General features: G+C 54.4%; 8 protein-coding genes across 8 annotated transcripts; 6 read left to right on the top strand and 2 right to left on the bottom strand.

Moving 5' to 3' along the window:
• Window positions 1-1,569: 1,569 nt before the first annotated feature.
• Window positions 1,570-2,396, top strand: CLAFUR5_01886 (uncharacterized protein; the record flags this gene model as incomplete). Its single annotated transcript, XM_047901034.1, has 5 exons — window positions 1,570-1,683; window positions 1,733-1,791; window positions 1,828-1,965; window positions 2,094-2,269; window positions 2,329-2,396. 5 exons carry the CDS (start codon window positions 1,570-1,572, stop codon window positions 2,394-2,396), a joined length of 555 nt encoding a protein of 184 aa, XP_047756126.1.
• Window positions 2,397-4,131: 1,735 nt separating this feature from the next.
• Window positions 4,132-6,575, top strand: CLAFUR5_01887 (uncharacterized protein; the record flags this gene model as incomplete). The annotated part of the gene is made up of 4 exons (XM_047901035.1): window positions 4,132-4,153; window positions 4,298-4,611; window positions 4,670-5,434; window positions 5,481-6,575. The coding sequence occupies 4 exons, from the start codon at window positions 4,132-4,134 to the stop codon at window positions 6,573-6,575; spliced, it is 2,196 nt and encodes a 731-aa protein (XP_047756125.1).
• Window positions 6,576-6,741: 166 nt separating this feature from the next.
• CLAFUR5_01888 (uncharacterized protein) lies at window positions 6,742-7,250 on the bottom strand (the record flags this gene model as incomplete). The annotated part of the gene is made up of 2 exons (XM_047901036.1): window positions 6,742-7,169; window positions 7,235-7,250. 2 exons carry the CDS (start codon window positions 7,248-7,250, stop codon window positions 6,742-6,744), a joined length of 444 nt encoding a protein of 147 aa, XP_047756128.1.
• Window positions 7,251-7,590: 340 nt separating this feature from the next.
• Window positions 7,591-9,431, top strand: CLAFUR5_01889 (Tubulin-specific chaperone E; the record flags this gene model as incomplete). The annotated part of the gene is made up of 3 exons (XM_047901037.1): window positions 7,591-7,765; window positions 7,824-8,463; window positions 8,552-9,431. The coding sequence occupies 3 exons, from the start codon at window positions 7,591-7,593 to the stop codon at window positions 9,429-9,431; spliced, it is 1,695 nt and encodes a 564-aa protein (XP_047756127.1).
• A 322-nt stretch (window positions 9,432-9,753) lies between these two features.
• CLAFUR5_01890 (uncharacterized protein) lies at window positions 9,754-11,046 on the top strand (the record flags this gene model as incomplete). The annotated part of the gene is made up of 1 exon (XM_047901038.1): window positions 9,754-11,046. One exon carries the CDS (start codon window positions 9,754-9,756, stop codon window positions 11,044-11,046), a length of 1,293 nt encoding a protein of 430 aa, XP_047757338.1.
• A 121-nt stretch (window positions 11,047-11,167) lies between these two features.
• Window positions 11,168-11,779, bottom strand: CLAFUR5_20012 (uncharacterized protein; the record flags this gene model as incomplete). The annotated part of the gene is made up of 1 exon (XM_059462871.1): window positions 11,168-11,779. The coding sequence occupies one exon, from the start codon at window positions 11,777-11,779 to the stop codon at window positions 11,168-11,170; it is 612 nt and encodes a 203-aa protein (XP_059318875.1).
• A 2,433-nt stretch (window positions 11,780-14,212) lies between these two features.
• On the top strand, window positions 14,213-15,321 carry CLAFUR5_01891 (uncharacterized protein; the record flags this gene model as incomplete). The annotated part of the gene is made up of 3 exons (XM_047901039.1): window positions 14,213-14,842; window positions 14,902-14,944; window positions 15,011-15,321. The coding sequence occupies 3 exons, from the start codon at window positions 14,213-14,215 to the stop codon at window positions 15,319-15,321; spliced, it is 984 nt and encodes a 327-aa protein (XP_047757339.1).
• A 621-nt stretch (window positions 15,322-15,942) lies between these two features.
• On the top strand, window positions 15,943-18,177 carry CLAFUR5_01892 (uncharacterized protein; the record flags this gene model as incomplete). The annotated part of the gene is made up of 1 exon (XM_047901040.1): window positions 15,943-18,177. One exon carries the CDS (start codon window positions 15,943-15,945, stop codon window positions 18,175-18,177), a length of 2,235 nt encoding a protein of 744 aa, XP_047757336.1.
• Window positions 18,178-18,224: the final 47 nt, after the last annotated feature.

An 18,224-nucleotide genomic window follows, 5' to 3' on the forward strand; every position in this document is an offset into this window, starting at 1 on the left:
AGCAAGTGCCGGTGATCTCCACAGCAAGTGTGTACGCCGCGTGGAGTACTCCAGATTTTGAACGGCAGTTGACAAAATCCATATGCCGAGAGTAAGAGCGCTCTTACTCAGATGATTAGATGGACAGAAATTTCCAGTAATACGGTCGGCCATGATATGTGCAAGCATATACATGCTTGCGATGGTCAAGGCCGACCGGGTGTAAGACATGTGCTCCAGTGAAGTCTTGTCGGCTACCATAGTATTGCAACACCCAACGAGTCAGACCCTGTGGTAAGAACGCATACTCCTGTTAAGCCGTCAACCCGACGCAGGCCATGAGAGATGTGCTTGTCAAGCTTAAAGGTAGATGCGGTCGTATGTTGCCATGGCGTGTCATCATGCTGTACATCGGTAAGAAAGCCACCGCAGCGTTAATCTTCAGGTATCGCCATCGGCGTCAGTTGTCACCGAATATGCTCAGGAGCATTTGACGTTGTGCATTGCAGTTTGGTCCAAGTGTTGATGTCGCTCCACGATCTTAGTGTCCTTCGTCTTGCTTGCCAACATGTTGGACGCCATTGAAGCCGGGGATTTTCGCACCGTCGACCGTGTGTATTGGCGTCCATGACCTCGCTTGGCGGACTGGCCAAGCGATGACAGTTGTGAGCGATCTGTCATTCTGAGAACATGGTGTTTTCGTTGCGGCATCGCGCGGCAGTAAGAAAGATCCCTTTCGACGAACATCGCATGCGGTCACCGACTTCTCCGCTGAGGCTGGAGTGGAGCAGCTCGTCAGAACCTCCACCGATGCTTGTCCCGATCTTCAAGAGCGCACGAGGGAGTCTGACGTAGCAGTCTTGTATAGGCGAGTGGAGTTCTCCCGCCTAGAAATCTCCGTTGGTCTCCGTTGGTCTGCGCGAAACCGGGCATCTTGCCACGCTCAGATCGTGGCTGCTGCTGCTTCATTGCCCTTGATATCGCACCGGCTGCCATGACATCGAGCAGACAAAGCTTGTAACTCCAGTAGCCCGCAGGCTGTTGTGTAACGTGGATGACGCGAGGGGCGGCCGACGATGGGAGGTGTTTCTGTCGCTGCGCACTATGTCATCGCCCATGAGATCGTCGACTCAGCGATGCGGCGAAATCTTGCATGTCGTTGACTGTTGTCGTGATGGTCGCGCGTCACTGCGCGTGTGAAACACTTGCAAAAGGGTCACTGACGGACCGCTAGTCCCACTTGGCCACGTGAGGTCTCCGAGAGACCACCTAAACTTCAGCCTCAAGACAAATCAGACTTCTGGACTGATCGACGATTGTGCATGGATTGCTCTCGTGCTATGGGTGCCGATGCTGTACATGATCTATCTCCCTGCATGTTGATATCTGGTAAAGATGGCTGTCTAGACCGAGATGGATGCATGGCGGAACGAGCTACCCTTCCACATAGCGACATGCATCGTGCAAGGACCATGTTAATGCGGTCGTCGAGCAAATACGCATGCTGGCCATCTTCTTTCCTTTCGCCCATTATAGCTGGTTCCTCTCCAGGCAGTGTTACTTGCTATAGTGGATAGAAACCGGACTGCTATGGCACCCAGGGTCCCAACATTAGCCCAGAGTGAGTCGAAATCAAAGTTCTTTGAAAGACTCGATCTGAGTAAGGATGACCCGGCGGACAAGCAACTCTACGCGATGATGAAGGTAACGCAGCTTTTAGTGGTGTTGTCGTGTTTATGCTGATGTACTCCAGGTGGAAGCTGCTCAAGGGAGGAAGCGCTTGGTCGAGGACCACCCTTCGTTTGTCGTTACGCGTCGTGTGAATGATTTCCACTGAGATCCTCCAAGATATGAATCCATCAACGAGACTGCGATACACCGCGAGATCTTGATCGTATATCAACGTGCGAGTCGACAGACGAAGGCCATCTACGATCTTGGCCGCGACGTGGATGGGGTCGAGGAAGAGAATTGGATCGTCCGATGGTACGTACGATGGTACCGGTGAATCGATACCCATGCTACACGCTCTCTGCACAGTGCCAGTCACTCAGACATCCCACGTACTCGTTCCGTACAGCTGGGTCTGAACTAACGGTTTCTTCGATTTGCAGGCTCCTGTGGCATGCCTTCCGGTATCGTGATCAGCGCAACAATAGAAGCCGCCGCCCAGCATCTTACCCTTGCGGTTCCGGAGAAGATGGCCCAGCTCGAAACAGCTCAAGCCAATCCACAACACCAGCTTCAAGCACCGAGCCTGCCTGTACTAATATCTCCCAGAACAGTGAAGGTACTTGCCGATTTGCTCGGACTGCTGCTTCACTGCGGGTGCTAATGCTCATGTTGTAGGGTCAATACCGCCTAGTGGGAGCGGAAGATTTTGGGATCCTGTTCGTAACAGCTGGCACGAGCCGTGACACAGCGCAAGTATAGAAGGTTCGCCGCCGGCCGAGGGACGTCATTAGGTGTCTGTTGTATCGGTGGCTCACAAGTCTCCCGGGTGTCTATCGCATTGTTGCCCTCGATTGGAGTCCTGCACGTGATGCTTCCTTACCTGACATACCCAGTGCGGTATCAGTCACGCAGCGGTACAGGGGCGCACTGACACTCAGCTATCCAAATCCAGGCCGTGCCCACTACGCCGGTCTACGCGCCGAGGTTCATTGATTGTGCAGCTGCAGGTGAGATCGAAGGCCGAAGGAGGTGTGCAGCCATGATCTGTAAGGCGCGGCGCATCAGTGCCTTTGGTATGCTCACTCTTCTGGCCTGCTGCTGTTCTCTGCAGCGTCCACCGAAACCAAAAGCTGATGCCCACCTGCATTATGTCCTGTGATCGAGGCGATGGCTCGAAATCGGAATGGCAACGGAGGGGCCACGCTGCCTCAAGGGCGGTGCGGTGACTACGGAAAGGCGAACTCGAGTCAAGGCGACGTCTTGCTGGACTGCTGGATCTGGGGAGTGCGGGTTTCGTCGGTGGTTCCTCCTCACAGCTCGCCGAAAGCTGGAACACGTATCAATGGTCGCGGCCTGACTGACCGATTGAGTGTCGACATCGACCTGAGGTTGGAACAAACTGCAGTGGACTCCGGTCACGGGATGTCCCAGCATATGATCTCCAGCAAGTTACACAAGTGCCATCGATTGCATGGGATGTCAGTACCCTAGCAGTCTTCGTCACGTTGACGACAGAGTGTCCACTCTCTGTGATAGCTTGGCAGCGAGTGATGCAGCCGACATTGCGTTGTGCTGTGACAATACCTCGAAGACAGCAGCTGCAATTCCAAAGATTCCTGGGACTCACAAGCACTTATACTTGTGCCTACACCATCCCGGCCCTGCCGAAAATACAGACCGAGAGTGCTCCCAGGATTGTAGGCGGAGATAGCGCCGTCATCGACATCGACGATGGCATGGGTCTCGAGATGTTGAGCAAGCACGTCTGGCGTGAACACACTTGATGAGCATTACAATTCGCTCTTGCACCACGCGCACCTCCATCGATAAGCCTCGAGGCCAATCTGTAGACTGATCTACAAGGCAGTCCACTTTCGAGCTCATAGCTACGAGGAACGAGGAGCTGAGCGAGATGCGCAGATTCACTCCTCGTCGGCCTGTTGCAAGTGGAGAATGATACGTCCTCGATGTCACGCATAGCTCATGTCGAAGAGGACTTGCATTAACAAACGGTATTGGTCAGGCTAGCCGTCACGAACGCCTTTGAACAATGCATCGACTGGCGTGTGCAGCAGATACTAGCATTTGCCGTCCATGTCGCAAATCGATCACAGTAAGCAGCTATCGGTGCGGGTAAGTAGGTCAGAAGTGAATAGTGAACAATGCTGCGTGGAGCGAGGAAGAAGGAGCATGCTGCTGTTGATCAAGGTTACATGTACAGCACCGTATGTAGATCTACAGAGCCTATGCATACATGCAGACGCTAGAATGGTGCCGGTCAGTGGCACGTGGTGGCACGGAATTGACTCCACAGGCGCGTCGTCATTTCAGCTGGCCGTTTACTTCCACATGCACCCGCAGCCTACATGTCCGGGTAGTCTCTCCTGTTCTCGTCGATTCGCCTTTTCTGGCAGCAAACAACAGATCCACAGGACCATGCTCCATCGCATCTTCCGCTGCTAGGTGCAGCTACGCAGAATGCCGACCACACATCTTCCCGGTACGTGCCGTGCGCTTCATCATCCGTCGGCGAGAGTGTTCCAGCATGCAGCAGCAGTGGTGATGGCGATGGTGGTCCGAGGCCATCCGTGGACCGTAGATGTGGGTTGCATGGACATGCGCTGATGATCCATCTCGCAAACAGGCCACCTGGACTCACTGCGACAGAAGGCGCGACCGAAACACCAGCTGCTGGTGCTCAAGTGCTATCCGCGACTGCCCAAAAACTCCACCGCAGACGTTAAGCCCAACTCATCGGAGCTGAGCTACCTCCTGTACTATGCCTCGACCAGGCAGGACAAGCTGACCAAAGTCGGCACTTTTCTCGAGCAAAAGACGGCCCACGATGTGTACCGCTACCAGAGCACCCGTGTGCTAGTCACGCTCCAGATCCTCACGGCATTACTCGAGCACAAGGAGATCAGCCGCGCCAGTGGCTTCGCGCTCATCGCACCTTCGGTAACCACCACTGTCTCCGTGTAACTACATGTACAAGACCATCGGCTGATGTCATCAGGTGCTGCGTATCTTGCGTGATATCATAAACAACACCAACGACATCAGCTTGATCGAAGCGACTGCCGCCACCTGGCATGTCTTCTGTCAGCACCAGGATGTTGCCAACCTCGCCGCAGACTCGGAGTATCGCACGCTGTATGAGGAGGTAGTACGTCTGTACGGCTCGCTAGCCAAGAATCATTCCCACAAACTAGGCAAGTCGACACAGCCTGTCGCCCACCACGATGCCATTCGCCTGCGAAAGACAGGCGCTGAAGCAGTCAAGAGCATATTCGGTATGAGCGAGCTGAATCGCAATTGGAACCGGGAGTATCATGCCGCAATTGCTGCTGTTCTCACCAACCTTCGCTGCGATTCGGAGCATAAAGATGGGACAAATGAATACCTGCAACATCTTGTGGCAATGAGCACCAAGAACGAGGAAGAGGATCGTCCCTCAACAGTCAATCGCCGACAAAGCATCGCCACAGTTCGAACGTTCTCGGGGCTGCCAGATGAGCAAGACCCCGACCCTCGCACGGCAGAAGGCACCGCACAAGATGCTGATCGATTGGAAGAGGAAGAGGTCGGCTTTCTGGCACTGGAATGCATCAGGGCCATATTCCAATCCCAAAATCGGGCTCAGATCCGCGATGGGGCAGTCGCGTTCATGCGCTACGTAGCGGATGAGGCAGAGCGGTGTTCCGCTGCGGACGCAGTATCTGGTCTTCAGCTGTGGGCCGCAACACTGTTCCAACTGATCACGTCGTGGACGCCGGTGCAGGTAAGTCAGCTGGAGCTCATGGATCACAACTTCGAGCTAACCGCAGCAGGACCGGTTCATCCTTTTGTTCACGGCAAACGAAACTCTCACCAGGCACCCACTGGAGAAATTGCAAGACTTCCGTGTGGCATCATTATACGCAAAGTGCATCTTAGGCGTGCTACGCTCGGACATGAATCTGATCGGTCTGTCGGTGATAGACATGCTTCTCGGCCTCATCAACCAGACAATACGCTTGGCAGCAGCTGTTGCGCCTCGCCAAGTTCCTGCGCTTCATCAGCAACCAGCGGCCGACCTCGAGCGGACGAATACAACAACTTCACAAACAGGCGCTGCAAGTGAGCTACTGCCGCTGCTCAAAGACTGCATCGCGAATCTCGCCCGGCACGTTTATTACGCAGGCCAAGTGACGGATATGATTAGCTTCATCATGCTTCGAGTCAAGGCAGACCCCTCCGCTTCTGATAAGGATACGACCGTCGCCACAGATGGCGGCGTAGGTGACACGAGCTCAACATTGACTCGTAATAAGCCAGCTAGTATCATTGGTGGTGGCTTCTCCAGTGGAAGCGGGCGCCACACTGCGCTCGAGATTGTCAAGAACATTATCGAGATTGCGCAATCAACACGGCAGTACTCAGCGGGCTCCACCACGATTAATCGTCATGCTGTTCCTCTGGGTGTCTGGGAAGGCTCACAATGGCTCGCCAAAGACAGCAGCGAACTGGTACGACGGACCTACCGAGAAGCACTACTGGCCTGGGCCAAGTATGAAGCGGATGATGGGGATGCCGCTCTGATCGACTTCGAAGCCGCCGATTGCATAGAAAGATTGGCGGATAGCAAGCGACCGGCATCTTTGCACGGTAGCACCAGTCAAAGCCATCGCAGCGCGCATCCACAACTTCTGATGCTGCCCAAATTTGGAGAAGAACGAAGAATGAGCTCTGGGAAGAACTCGGAAGGCAGCGAGGAAAAGCCACGGGCGAGGTCGAATAACCTAAGGGATATCATCGATGGGAAAGTCTTTGTTCCTCCTCGAGAGATGGACGGAAACCCAATAGACGTAAGAGCACTGATGGCGACAGTAAAGGTTGACCGCAGCAGAACGGGGCTGAGCATGGAACCTCCATATTATTGAATTCCACAAAGCCGTATGTGCAGTAAATGCCATGCAAGGTTCACGTACAGCCGTCTCTCTCTAGCGAGCACTCTCGGCTCATACGAATTCATTCCTTCCTCGCCATGAACGCCTTCGCTAATCCCCGCAAATGTTCGTGTGTCGCGTAGCAATGATACCTTTCCTTCTACCAACCCGCTCCTCGCCGCCCAGCAGGCTTCTGTTGATGTGTCATCCTCGCGACGCGCTCTTGATCCTTCCAGTACTGATACTCCCCGTTCCATGTCTCGAACCAGTACTGCATATCCGCCGCGACTCCATCCGGCCCGCGCGTATACATCCACAATGCCAACGCGACCAGCCCTCCCCAGAACGCTATCCTCCTAGCCATGCGGAACCAGAAGATGACGGTTTGGTAGAGCATGTTGAGGATCTTGAGGGATATGAAGAGGATGACGAGTAAGAGGGCGATGGTGGCTAGGTCGGGCTTTTGCGAGATCTGGTCGAGGAGCGGCAGCATGTAGGATTTGGCTGTGAGGGCGAGCGAGAGGCCTTGACGGAGGTAGGGGTACAGGCTGAGGGCGGCTTGGGGGCCCATGAGGTAGGAGGTCCAGTCTGTGCGGGCGGTGGGTGTTAGTTCGAGTGGATGTCGGGCGCAGCGTTTGGGCTTGCGAACATACCTTGTACTACGTCCATGATCGCTGTCGCGTGTGAGTGTCGCTGTTGGGTTGAGCTTGGTGGAGAAGTGAAGTCGGAAGATGCAGTTGCTTTGCGATGCAGGTGAAAAGAGGTGCGCTGATTGTGCTTCTTATTTGTCTGCTTCCTGAAGCGAAAGGTGATTCATGTATGTATTGCCTGACAGCTGTTCTGAGACACCACCTGCAAGAGGAAGCTCAAACATGTGATTGTGATGGCGACGCCACAAGCACACCAGCCACAAAGTCAAAGTATCCCACGTGTCATTCACCTATCTGCCATCTTTCTCACAAAAATTGTGTTCACTTTCACGTCGTCATCGTCATGCAGCCTCGCACAAATGCCTGATACCGCCCGCTACGTTGGTGAGAGGCTCAGTCTCAAGCGCCAACTGTGTACCATTCGATACATTGGCGCTGTAGCAGACAAGCTGGGCGAATGGCTAGGCGTTGAGTGGGACGATTCTGACCGCGGCAAACATGATGGCACCCATAATGGTGTCAGATATTTCACCTGTAAGTGCTGTCGATCAGATTCTTCGGGTAGGCACACGTTCTGAGGCTCACGGTGTAGGCAGAAGCCCGACATCTAAACCTGGTTCCTTCCTCAGACCGGACCAGCAATGGGATCAATCCAAGACCTTTCTGCAAGCTCTAAGAGAAAAGTACATGCCCGAAGATGCTGGCACCGGAGGCGACATTGTCTATTTCTCGACGAAGCAAGCTGAAGAGGTCGGCTTCGAGAAGTTCTCAAAGCGGCAAGCACGACTCCAGGGCATTCATGTTCTGGTGCTTGATCATATAAGCATTCGTTTTCAGAATGAAGACCGCGAGACGATCACTGAACTATGCTCCGATATCACCGAGCTGGACTTGAGCAGCAACTTGTTCGAAAGCCTGGGCGAAATCGTTGAGCTTGCAGTGCTGTTCCCGAAACTCACACATCTTACGCTCAATGGCAACCGCTTCCCTATCCCTGATGATTGCAGCAAAGCTGCTCTTAAGCAACTAACGGGACTTCGCAGTCTCGGTCTGTCAGACACACTACTGAGCTGGACGGAGATCGCCAAGGTAGCATGTATTGCACCCAACCTCACAACCCTCTCTGCAGCACGCAACAGGTTGAATCGTGTTACATCCGACCCTTTGCCATCTACACTGGCACATATCGTACTATCAGACAATGATTTCGACGCGCTGTCCGACCTGAGCGGGTATGTACTTGTAGTGTCGAGGCACTCAGGCCCCTGGCTGAATCTGGTCGACATTCTCTCCTGAAGCTGTATACTGATGCATTCGCAGGCTCTCCTCTTGCACGGGACTTAGCTCGCTTACACTGAAGCGCTGCCATATCTCTACGAACGGCAACAATGCATCAGACATCATCGTGTACAGTAGATCACTTCAAGTGCTGGACATCGCGTACAATCGTGTTGCCAATTGGGCGCTTTTCGACATCCTTGAGGAGACCTTTCCAGCTTTGGAATCCCTGGTCATCACTGGCAACCCGCTGTATGGCAGCCTATCGTCTGTAGAAGGGACCACATTGACTGCCGAGGACGGCTACATGCTTACCATTGCTCGCCTGCCTCGCATCAGCTTTCTCAACTACAGTAAGGTCACTGAGAAGGAGAGGCTGAATTCTGAGACATACTATCTGAACCAGATTGTCTCCGAGTTGGGAAAGACGCCCGCAGACAAACGCCCGCAAGTGTTACGGACACATCCGAGATGGAAGGCATTGTGCGAAGAGTATGGCGAGCCTGCGCCGAAAGAGACCAAGTCCGATACCATCAATCCAAGCAGCCTAGCAGCGCGCCTCGTCACTATCGACTTCAACGTCAGCGCTACATATGATTCCGCAGCTGTGACACGGAAAGACACGGTCCCGAAGAGCATGAATGTGTATGCGCTCCTTGGCATGGCTGGCAAACGGCTCGGTATCATGCCACGGAAGCTTCGACTGATCATGGAGACTGGCGAGCGTGACCCGACAGGCAGCGAAGCAGGCCACGCAGGGCCAGAGTGGTGGGATAGTAGCGACGATGAAGACGAGCAGCCGAGAGTAGGCCAAAAGCTTGTTGCGAGAGAAGTTGAGCTCGTTGCGGGTACTCGGCCTATTGGCACGTATATTGAAGGTCGAGAAGCACAGATCCGAGTCGAGGTGAAAGGCCACCATTGAGGTCTTCGAGTCGTCAGCGCTCTCGAAGCCGGGGACAATGGCTACTAGGCAGCAAGTCCTTTGATCGCCGCTGCCGATTCTGAGGTGCTTGAACTGGCACATGACTAGCACCAGACTGTTCACCTGTGCACATGATCCGACCCGCTCGGCCCACTCCATTTGCAGAGGCCCATAACTCATCACAGCACACTTCTCCAACACACCACCTTCTGATACCACAACACCCTTCCTAATCATCGGCAATTACGCGCGTATAGTAGCATTACCACCCGCAACGTGGCCTTGATACTACTACCCTTCTGCGACCACTCTGTGCGACAACATGCCTTTGCCTAGCCATCAACATGGGGCCTCGGTTCCTGCTTCCGGCGAGTGTACGATCGCTTGCCCGACAGACATGGAGGCTGCGCTCGGCGCCAACGCCGTGCGATGCGCAGAGATGGCTGCTTGTGCGAGTCCAAGAAAAGGAAAGACACCTTACGAGCAGGAATTTGCCAAGCGCGTTGAACAGGCTACATATCAGGTCAAGAAGCTCACCACTACCGCCCACAATGCCATGAGCAAGCAGCTCTACTCGCAGTCCGGCCTTCAGGATCTAGTCGGCGCGTTCGGCGAGCTCCTCGAGAAGGTCGCGGCACAGGACAAGCGCAAGCTCAAGCCCAAGGGAGCGGGCTACGAGACTAGGACTATCAACACCTTTCCGACACCAGCCATTATTGTGGTTAATACTTGGGCCATGCTATCCTCCTTGATCGACGACGTTTATACCCTCGACCACCACCGCACGTCGCCGCAACTCGCTGTTGACCTGGAGGGCGCAAAATTCCAACGCAACGGAGACATTTCTATCGTCCAGATCTCCAGCCACGAGCTCGACAGTGTCTACCTCGTCGATATCTACACTCTTGGAAATGCAGTCTTCGATGTCAAGGGTGCGAAGCATTCAACTTGCAGTTTGAGAACCATCCTCGAGTCGACTACCATCTCCAAGCTGATGTTCGATTGCCGTACCGACAACGATGTGCTCCTCCACACTGCCGGCGTGAGGCTCGCTGGAGTGATCGACCTGCAGCTCCTGTTCCTTGCGACTCGAACCAAGTCAGGAGAACGCAAGAAGTTGCCGTCGCTCCCAAAAGTCATCGGATATGCGGGTGGACTGCTCAATACCGACAAGCATAAGTGGAACTTCGACAAGCACTGGGGCAGAATCGCGATGACGACCGGACCCGACGAGGCACTGGAACTCATAGAGAAGTTCGACGGCGAGTGGAACAATAGCGAGTGCGGCAAGCTCAGCGGCCAGGAGGATTACAAGTGGGTCAACCAGCGCCCTATCTCGAAACTCATTCAAAAGTACTGCGCTGCTGATGTGGTCATGTTACCAGCGGCATACGAGTACTGCATCAACCACCGATTCTGGAACGAGGAGTGGGCTGACCGAGTTGAGAGGGAGATGAAGTGGCGATTGGGCATGGCTGATGCCGAGGTCTTTGAGCACAACTATACAGTGCTCCAAGCAGCCCCACCAGGCTGGGATAAGGTCAAACAGGTCGACAAGACAGAGACTGCAGGGAAAGTCGCCGTGAAGGCAAGCACCGCGACATTGGTAGGCTGACACGGGTCTGCATGATGGGGACAATTGAAGATCGTTCTCTTGCATTCGTTGTCTCTGGATAAGAGCTAGTGGCATATAGGACGGCCTGGCAGAATCATAAGCTGCAGCAAGCCCTCGGCGTTCACACTGAAGTCCGACGAACAAGGTCAACAAACCTCGTTGCCAAACTTCCACTCCTTCGTTCTGTCGACAACACCTTGTTCGCCAGTCGCACCAAATTCGGCGTCGGTACTTTCTCTTCTCCCACAACATCTCGCTTCGTCATAGTCGAATTGGAAATATCCACCAGATGTTCTCGCGGTATGCTGGCATCCACACGAGCCTTTAGCCTCCTGGCAGCATCGGCGAGTCTCTGCACCGTCCTCGTGTTGAGCGAATCCAAGCCAGCTACTACATCCGATCTGGATGTGTCGAGCAGCAGGGCGGCTGTACGTGCTAGTAGATCTCTCGCTGATCGTGTTTGAGCTTCGTGTTCTAGCTGTAAGGGAGTCCTGAAGGGCATGCCGATAATGCTGCCTGTTGAGGGCGGTTGATGGAGAGATCTTCTCTGATGAGTGTTTCGTGGTGTCCAGTCTAAGGTTGAAGAGAATGCGGGCAGTGCTTGTGTGTCTGCTATCGGGACTGGATGTGATGTTGCTGTTGGTATTTCGTTGCGCCATAGAGGCGAAGCAGAAGCGATGTTGAGGATCAAAGCTTGTGAGCTGAGGACTACTAGTCCGTACGTGAGACGCATGGTGAATGGAAGGCGTTGTACGCTTCAGGTAGCGAACGCTTGAGCGGTTGGCGTTGACGATGGCAAGGTAGCGGAGTGCAGTGAGAAACGGTATAAACAATCGAGCCAGAGAGAGAGAGCGATGTTCACTGGGTCGGTACACTCCAAATGAACAAGGAACGAAGATGCTCGTGATGTTGATGGTCTTGAATGGTGCTCATAGCTGGACTTCGGGTACATATACGTTACGTCTGTCTTCTGGCGCTATCGTTCAGACACAAGGCATACCATGCAGCCTTTAGTCGCCGTTGTCTGGAAGTGAGGATGAGCACAGCATGGTCAGAATCAGCGACGGGTCTGCGCTTGCTGACCAGGAGTCTCTCGAATATGGTATCAATTCTAAGGCAAAGGATGGTCGTTGCCGTCCAAATGGACAGAGAACAGTATGTTGCTGAGATTGCTACCCAGACTCGGGATGCTTGAGCCACGGATTGGGTTCCAAAAGCGGCAAGAAGATGGGACCGGTCATGGGAGGAGAGTTAGTGGTGCTGCGATCTGTTGAGAATCATCGTCTGCGTGAACGGCGCGTCCCACGCGGTATCGGGAGACGCGGGTCTGTGAGGGGAACTGAACCAGCTAGAAATGATGTCTTTCGTGAGCCTAATCTCATCGTCAATATTTGTAGCCTGTGACGACAGGGAGTGCAGCTATAGGCAATTGGGGGTATTATTTTGTCACAACTCAGGCTCCCTGCACAACGGCTCTACTTGCCTGGTTCTTCCCCTGAGCAAGTCGTTTTCAGGGTCGAGTTCATTCGGTAGTACCGGTCACCGAGCGTGTGGAAGGACATAAGAAGTCCAGATTCGTCTGGCCGGGTCCGTGAAGCCGATGAACCGGCCTACCGGCCACGATGGAAACATGTTCCGTACCATGTTGTTCGAAGGCTTCTCCGGCTTCAACGAGCTTTTTCTCACGTGGCTGTCACTGCGTGGCATGTTGTGTCAAGATCTCGAAAGTGCTCCGACAGCTGCCCCAATGCATAAAGGCTTTGAGCGAGCTGCCTCGCCCCTGTAATGGTGATAAGTCGATCAAGTCGAAGGCAGTGGATCTTCGCTGCTCATTGCGACAGAACGCGCCAAATTCGCGAAGCTCAGAAGTGCAATGAGCTGTCCTGGGCCTTGACTCACTTGTGATTCACATCTTGTTTACTTGTAGCCAAAGAGAGGAGGGCACCTTCCAAGAGCCGAGATGCGCAAGGCCGTTCGCGATGTGCCAGTCGTAGGTCGCGACAAAGATGATCGCGAGCTATACGACAGACCTTGGTCGAGCATGTGCTAACGTAGAGTGCACGGGAAGTGGCACGAAGGAAGCAAGTCGGAACCCTCGGTCTTGGCATGGACGATCCAGTAGTCTGGTTATGGTGCGCTTTCTTTTGCAACCTCCGGGCTCCTCTCCAGCTTCGATGAAGGTCAGCAAAGTTTCATAAAGCTTTCAGCAACTCTCGACCGCGCTCTGCTGATAATCCTGGAGTTTGTCTCATTGACTGCCCTCCCTCTAAACACGTCAGCCTCTAACCTCGTTGACGACGGCCGCTATGGTAGAGCACGACCCTTCTGGAGCTCTCACATATGTGTCGCAGCGAGTCACCATGGAATTGGCGTACGACCTGACTAGTGACTAGTCCGTTCATTCCATGTCTTTCCCACACTGGGTCGTCATAGTGGATGACCAGCACTGAAGCAGGCTTCAAGACGTAGCCGTCCTGCAGCGCAATTTGAGTATTGCTTTCTGATATCACTCTTGCTTCAATCTCGTCTGTTTCCAGATGGCGCCAACCACATCTGGACGATTCGATACGGGCGCATCTCAAGTTGTAGGTGTCTCTGCTCATCTGCATCGGCTTCGACCTACATCGCAATGGCGCCACCACGGGACCCGCAATCAGCAAGCATAGGGCCGGCATTTTCCAGCTCTACCAGGTCCGCAGCTCTCTACAGGATCAGATCCGTTGCAGATTCGATCTCGGATAAGTTGTCCCTGAAAATTATTCAAGCTAGTGGACCAGCGCACATCTTTAATCCGACCAATGTTCGTATGCGCGTAAGATGGAAGGATAGCGGAGGGACGCAGGATCCCTGTCCCGAGATGGCACTCCTGTGGCGTTCACGAGACAATCGGAAGGTATGAAGATGCCATAGTCATAGCCCTGGCACATGGCACGAATGCTAATCGAAATTTCGTTGCAACAGGGACGACAGTCGATAGCTGTGCCTCGTTCAGCGTCTATTGTTGAATCGAGTCGCTTCCCGCAAGGACCGCCAGCTTTCACGGCCAGCTCCAAAGGGATATCTCGAGGTGTGTGGCGCATGCTTTCGACATTTCCCTACTATGATATGGCCTTTTGGGTGGCCTTCTGGTTTGCCCTTGGCTCGGCAATCTACACAGTGAGCAGGCATGTATCACGCATGTCCCGTGTGTCGACTCTGTGGAAGACTGACTGCTAGCAGTCTGTTCGCGTGGATCCCTGTTGCGTTTCCAGAGACCGAATTTGAAGGCGAGAAATACTATCTGGTCGGGCTACTTGGGGTAGTAGGGGTGGTCGCTTATCAGATCGGCGCAATGTTGGCCTATCTAGAAGCTGTTAACGACGGTTGCATCCACGGCAGCTTCCTGCGGCGATTCCTCGAAGTCCATGAGACGGACGAGAAGCGTCTCTTCGATCAGAAACTACGCCTGTTTGCACATCATATGCTTCCGAGCAGGCGCAAGAGACGCGCGGGCACCAACGTCCATCAGACCATAGAAGAGCTTGAGGGAGGCTGGGAGGCTGCCACCGGGGCGGACAGTGCTCTTCAAGCGAGCGTCTCTCATGCCGATTCGGTTCCGCGACGAGGTGGCTTAGACCTGGGCATCGAACAGGGACAAAATCGCGAATATCACCGCTTTCGGTGGTGGCCAACGTGGGAGAACTTCAAGTCACACCATCTCTACGAGATCGGGTTCCTGGCCTGTAGCATACAGTTCCTGGGTGCGACAATGCTCATTGCTCCTGGTATTGTAGCCCTACCAGGAATTCCAGAATCGGTAAGACCAAGAAGTTAGTCCGCCAGTTGATGTATTTAGACTAACCAGGATATCCATAGCTAGCTGATTGGGAGCTGAATGTGGCCTATTGGGTGCCAGACAGTGAGTACCACTTGACCGTGCACCAACGAAACGGGAATTTTTTGCGTGGCTGATTCTTTTTGGCAGTAGTAGGCTCCGTGGCCTTTGTCACGGCTAGCATGATGCTGATGCTGGAGACGCAGACAAAGTGGTATAGACCGAACTTCGGCGTTCTGGGTTGGTGGGTGAGCCTCTGGGCTGTGATGGGCTCGGTTGGCTTCTTGCTGTGCGGTGCACTTGGTGCGGTAGTCAGAAAGTACCATTGGGCCGACTACCACGCGACGTTAGCCAATAGCTTGGGGAGTGCAAGTTTCCTGGTGGCCAGCTTGCTGATGTGGTATGAAGCGGTGAACAAGCGATCGATATCAGAGCTGCGTGAGGTTCCTGGGAAGATGTGATCATGTTTCAATGTGTACAGCCGGTAGCATCACCATTGTTTTGAAGGGGCATTGCGTTTGATTCAGGTCCGGATATCGTCGCTGGGCTGTAAGATTCGGCGTACGTGCATGCAGTCTTGACGAAAATGTCCTGCTGCTGGTGGTAGTGATGCGATGGTACCAACGTCAACGTGGGAAGCTGGAGGAATGATTCACCGTGGGCCGACAGCCTGAGATCAAAGCAGACGACATTGACTCTGCCTCGAGGTCTCCATCCTCATGCCATGTATTCTTCCGCCGGCGGAAGCGGACGTATCGACGTCGACATGTGTTGTTCGCACGATGGCTGGCCCGACGGAATTCACGACGATCGAGTAGACGGCGCTAGAAACCTTGGCTGTGTTGCTGCTGGACCTCGCGCTTCTCGCTCACCAGCCCCCCCACCGTCACCGTCACCGTCACCGTCACCGTCACCGTCACCGTCACCGTCACCCGCTACCTGCAATCGGAGCACCGAAATGCTCAACCAGTCCACGCCCAGGAAGTGGTCGCGATCGAACAGAATCAACGGAGTCGGCTCGAATACTACTACCACCTGACACCGCCTCCATCTCCACCTCCACCTCCACCTCTGCCTCCACAATGACCGACCGAGAGTCTTATCCGTCGCCCGGCCCAGCGAGCAATGGCCTGCCGTTCTACCAGCAGCAACAGCAGCAGCAGCAGCACACGGAACAACAGGCGCAAGAGCACGAGCGGCAGCATGGGTCTGCAGAATCGCGAGCTGGCGTTGCTGCGCCGACCCAGACAGACTACAATGCACAGACACCGTCACAGTCAAATCCACAGCCACCGGCAAATGCACACCATGAGGTGCCAGATGATCCGCACCTGCGCGCCAGTATCATCAACAGGATCGGCAGCTTTGGGACCTTGGGAGCGCCGCCTCCTAACATGACGCGCCAGTCCCCTCCCGCGACACCCTCCTCTGCAATACCCCAAGGATCGGTAGCATACGCACAGTACAATGGCTCTGCCGACGCTGCTCCACCAGCAGCAGACAAGAACAAGGATAAGAGGACGAAAGTCAGTCGTGCCTGCGACGAGTGCCGGCGCAAGAAGATCAGATGCGACGCGCTCGACGAGACTGCGAACATGCCATGCACCAATTGCGCTCGTACGGGCGCGAAGTGCGCCTTCAGTCGACAACCCATGAAGCGTGGTCCGAGTAAAGGCTACATCAAAGAGTTGGCAGAGCGCCTGAATTCGCTGGAGCAGCAGGTACAACCACCTCACCTGCAACAGCAGCACCGATACGAGATACAGCAAGTCCAGCAGGCCATGGCTGAGCAAGCGCAGCAGACGGGCATCTCGCCATACCATCACGATCCTCGCCTACTAGATCCACGAGTGGGCGACAAGCGAACACACGAAATGGCAGAAGCTCTCCACAATGGTCAGGTACCGTTACAAGCCCAGCAGCTACCACCGAATCCGTACCACCAGGCGTCTGGGTCCAACCAGCCCTTCTGGCGTCACAATCCTAACGAGAATCGCCAGGATCCGGTGGGCTTTGCGTACGAAGCCGAAACTACCACAGCGATCACGAGTTTCGACTGGGACGAAGCCGTTATCGAAGAGTACTACCGCATCATCCATCAGACCTTTCCGTTGCTGCCCAACAGCCGACATCGATTGAGACAACGACTCGGTGAGTGCCCTGCGTCGTTGAGGGAAGCGTTCCTGGCTGCGTTGGACTGCTTGATGCGGACATTCCCTACAACGGCGCTCCCACCCAACGATAAATACCCACAAGCACTGAAACGCACGGCTGAGCTCCTCGCTCAATACCCCTTCGACAATCCCAGCTCACACACGAATGCTACAAATCTGGTCTATCTTCAGACTCTGATCCTGATGGCATTGGAAAGCGACAATCACGGCCCCGCCACGATAAGAGGTCAAGCAGGCCCGAGTCGCGCAGAGTGGCTAGGCCGTGCTGCCGGTGTCGCAGGCCAGCTCGAGATCAATGTCATTCGTACTGGCAGCACTTCTGTCATGGAAGGTGATCGCGATTCTGAAGAACGCCTTGCCAGACGTGTGTGGTGGGTGCTGTTCATCCTTGATAGGTGGCACGCTTCGTCTACCGCGGACCTGCTCAAGTTGCCAGAGAATAGCGTCGTGTTGTTGCCCGAGGATCAGATCTTGCTGGGCGAGTCAACTTACCATCTAGCGCGACTGTCATTCATCATAGGCCATCTCGCAGCGATTCTGACCACGACCAAGACTCCATCGACAGATGTGATGGCGCCGTCGAACCCGGCATCCTCCTTGCTTGGTCTGACTCTGGCAGGGGAGATCGACAGGTTTCGAGAGTCGGTAGAGTCGGTCTGGGGCTCCTTAAACCTCGTCCACCTCAGCTATCACCACTGCCATTTACTCATCAAGCGTCTCAACCCTACTACGGAGCCCTCAGAACTCGTGGGTCATGCTGTGAAGGTGGCCACTGTGCTGAACAGCCGCCTCACGCCTGTCACGCCACTGAATCACCATTTCGGAGCGTTGGCCGCGATGACGCTGTGTGAGCTTTGCGATGTTCCAAAGACTCGTGCAGAAGCGGCTAAGGGACTGGAGCAAATGGCGGAGTGTCTGGGTGAAGGTCGAGGCTTGGCAGGTCGACTCGAAAGTGAAGGCTGGGATGGCGCTGTACGCGAGCTTGTGAAGAAGAAGCGAGAGAAACTGCAAGAGCGGGAAAGCTTGCAGAGCCTCGCGGAGACCGCTGTGGGCGACAATGCGAACTTTGACCCTACAATGCTGACAAGATATGGGTATCTCACGTCGCTTGGTCAAGGCTTGTTCGGCAGAGATGGTCTGTAGGCAACTTGTCGACGGCAGTCCTCATGCAAGCGTGTCGCTACATGTGC

The sequence above is a fragment of the Fulvia fulva genome, chromosome 1 (genome assembly GCF_020509005.1).
Source record: "Fulvia fulva chromosome 1, complete sequence".
NCBI classification, from domain to species: Eukaryota; Fungi; Ascomycota; class Dothideomycetes; order Mycosphaerellales; family Mycosphaerellaceae; genus Fulvia; species Fulvia fulva.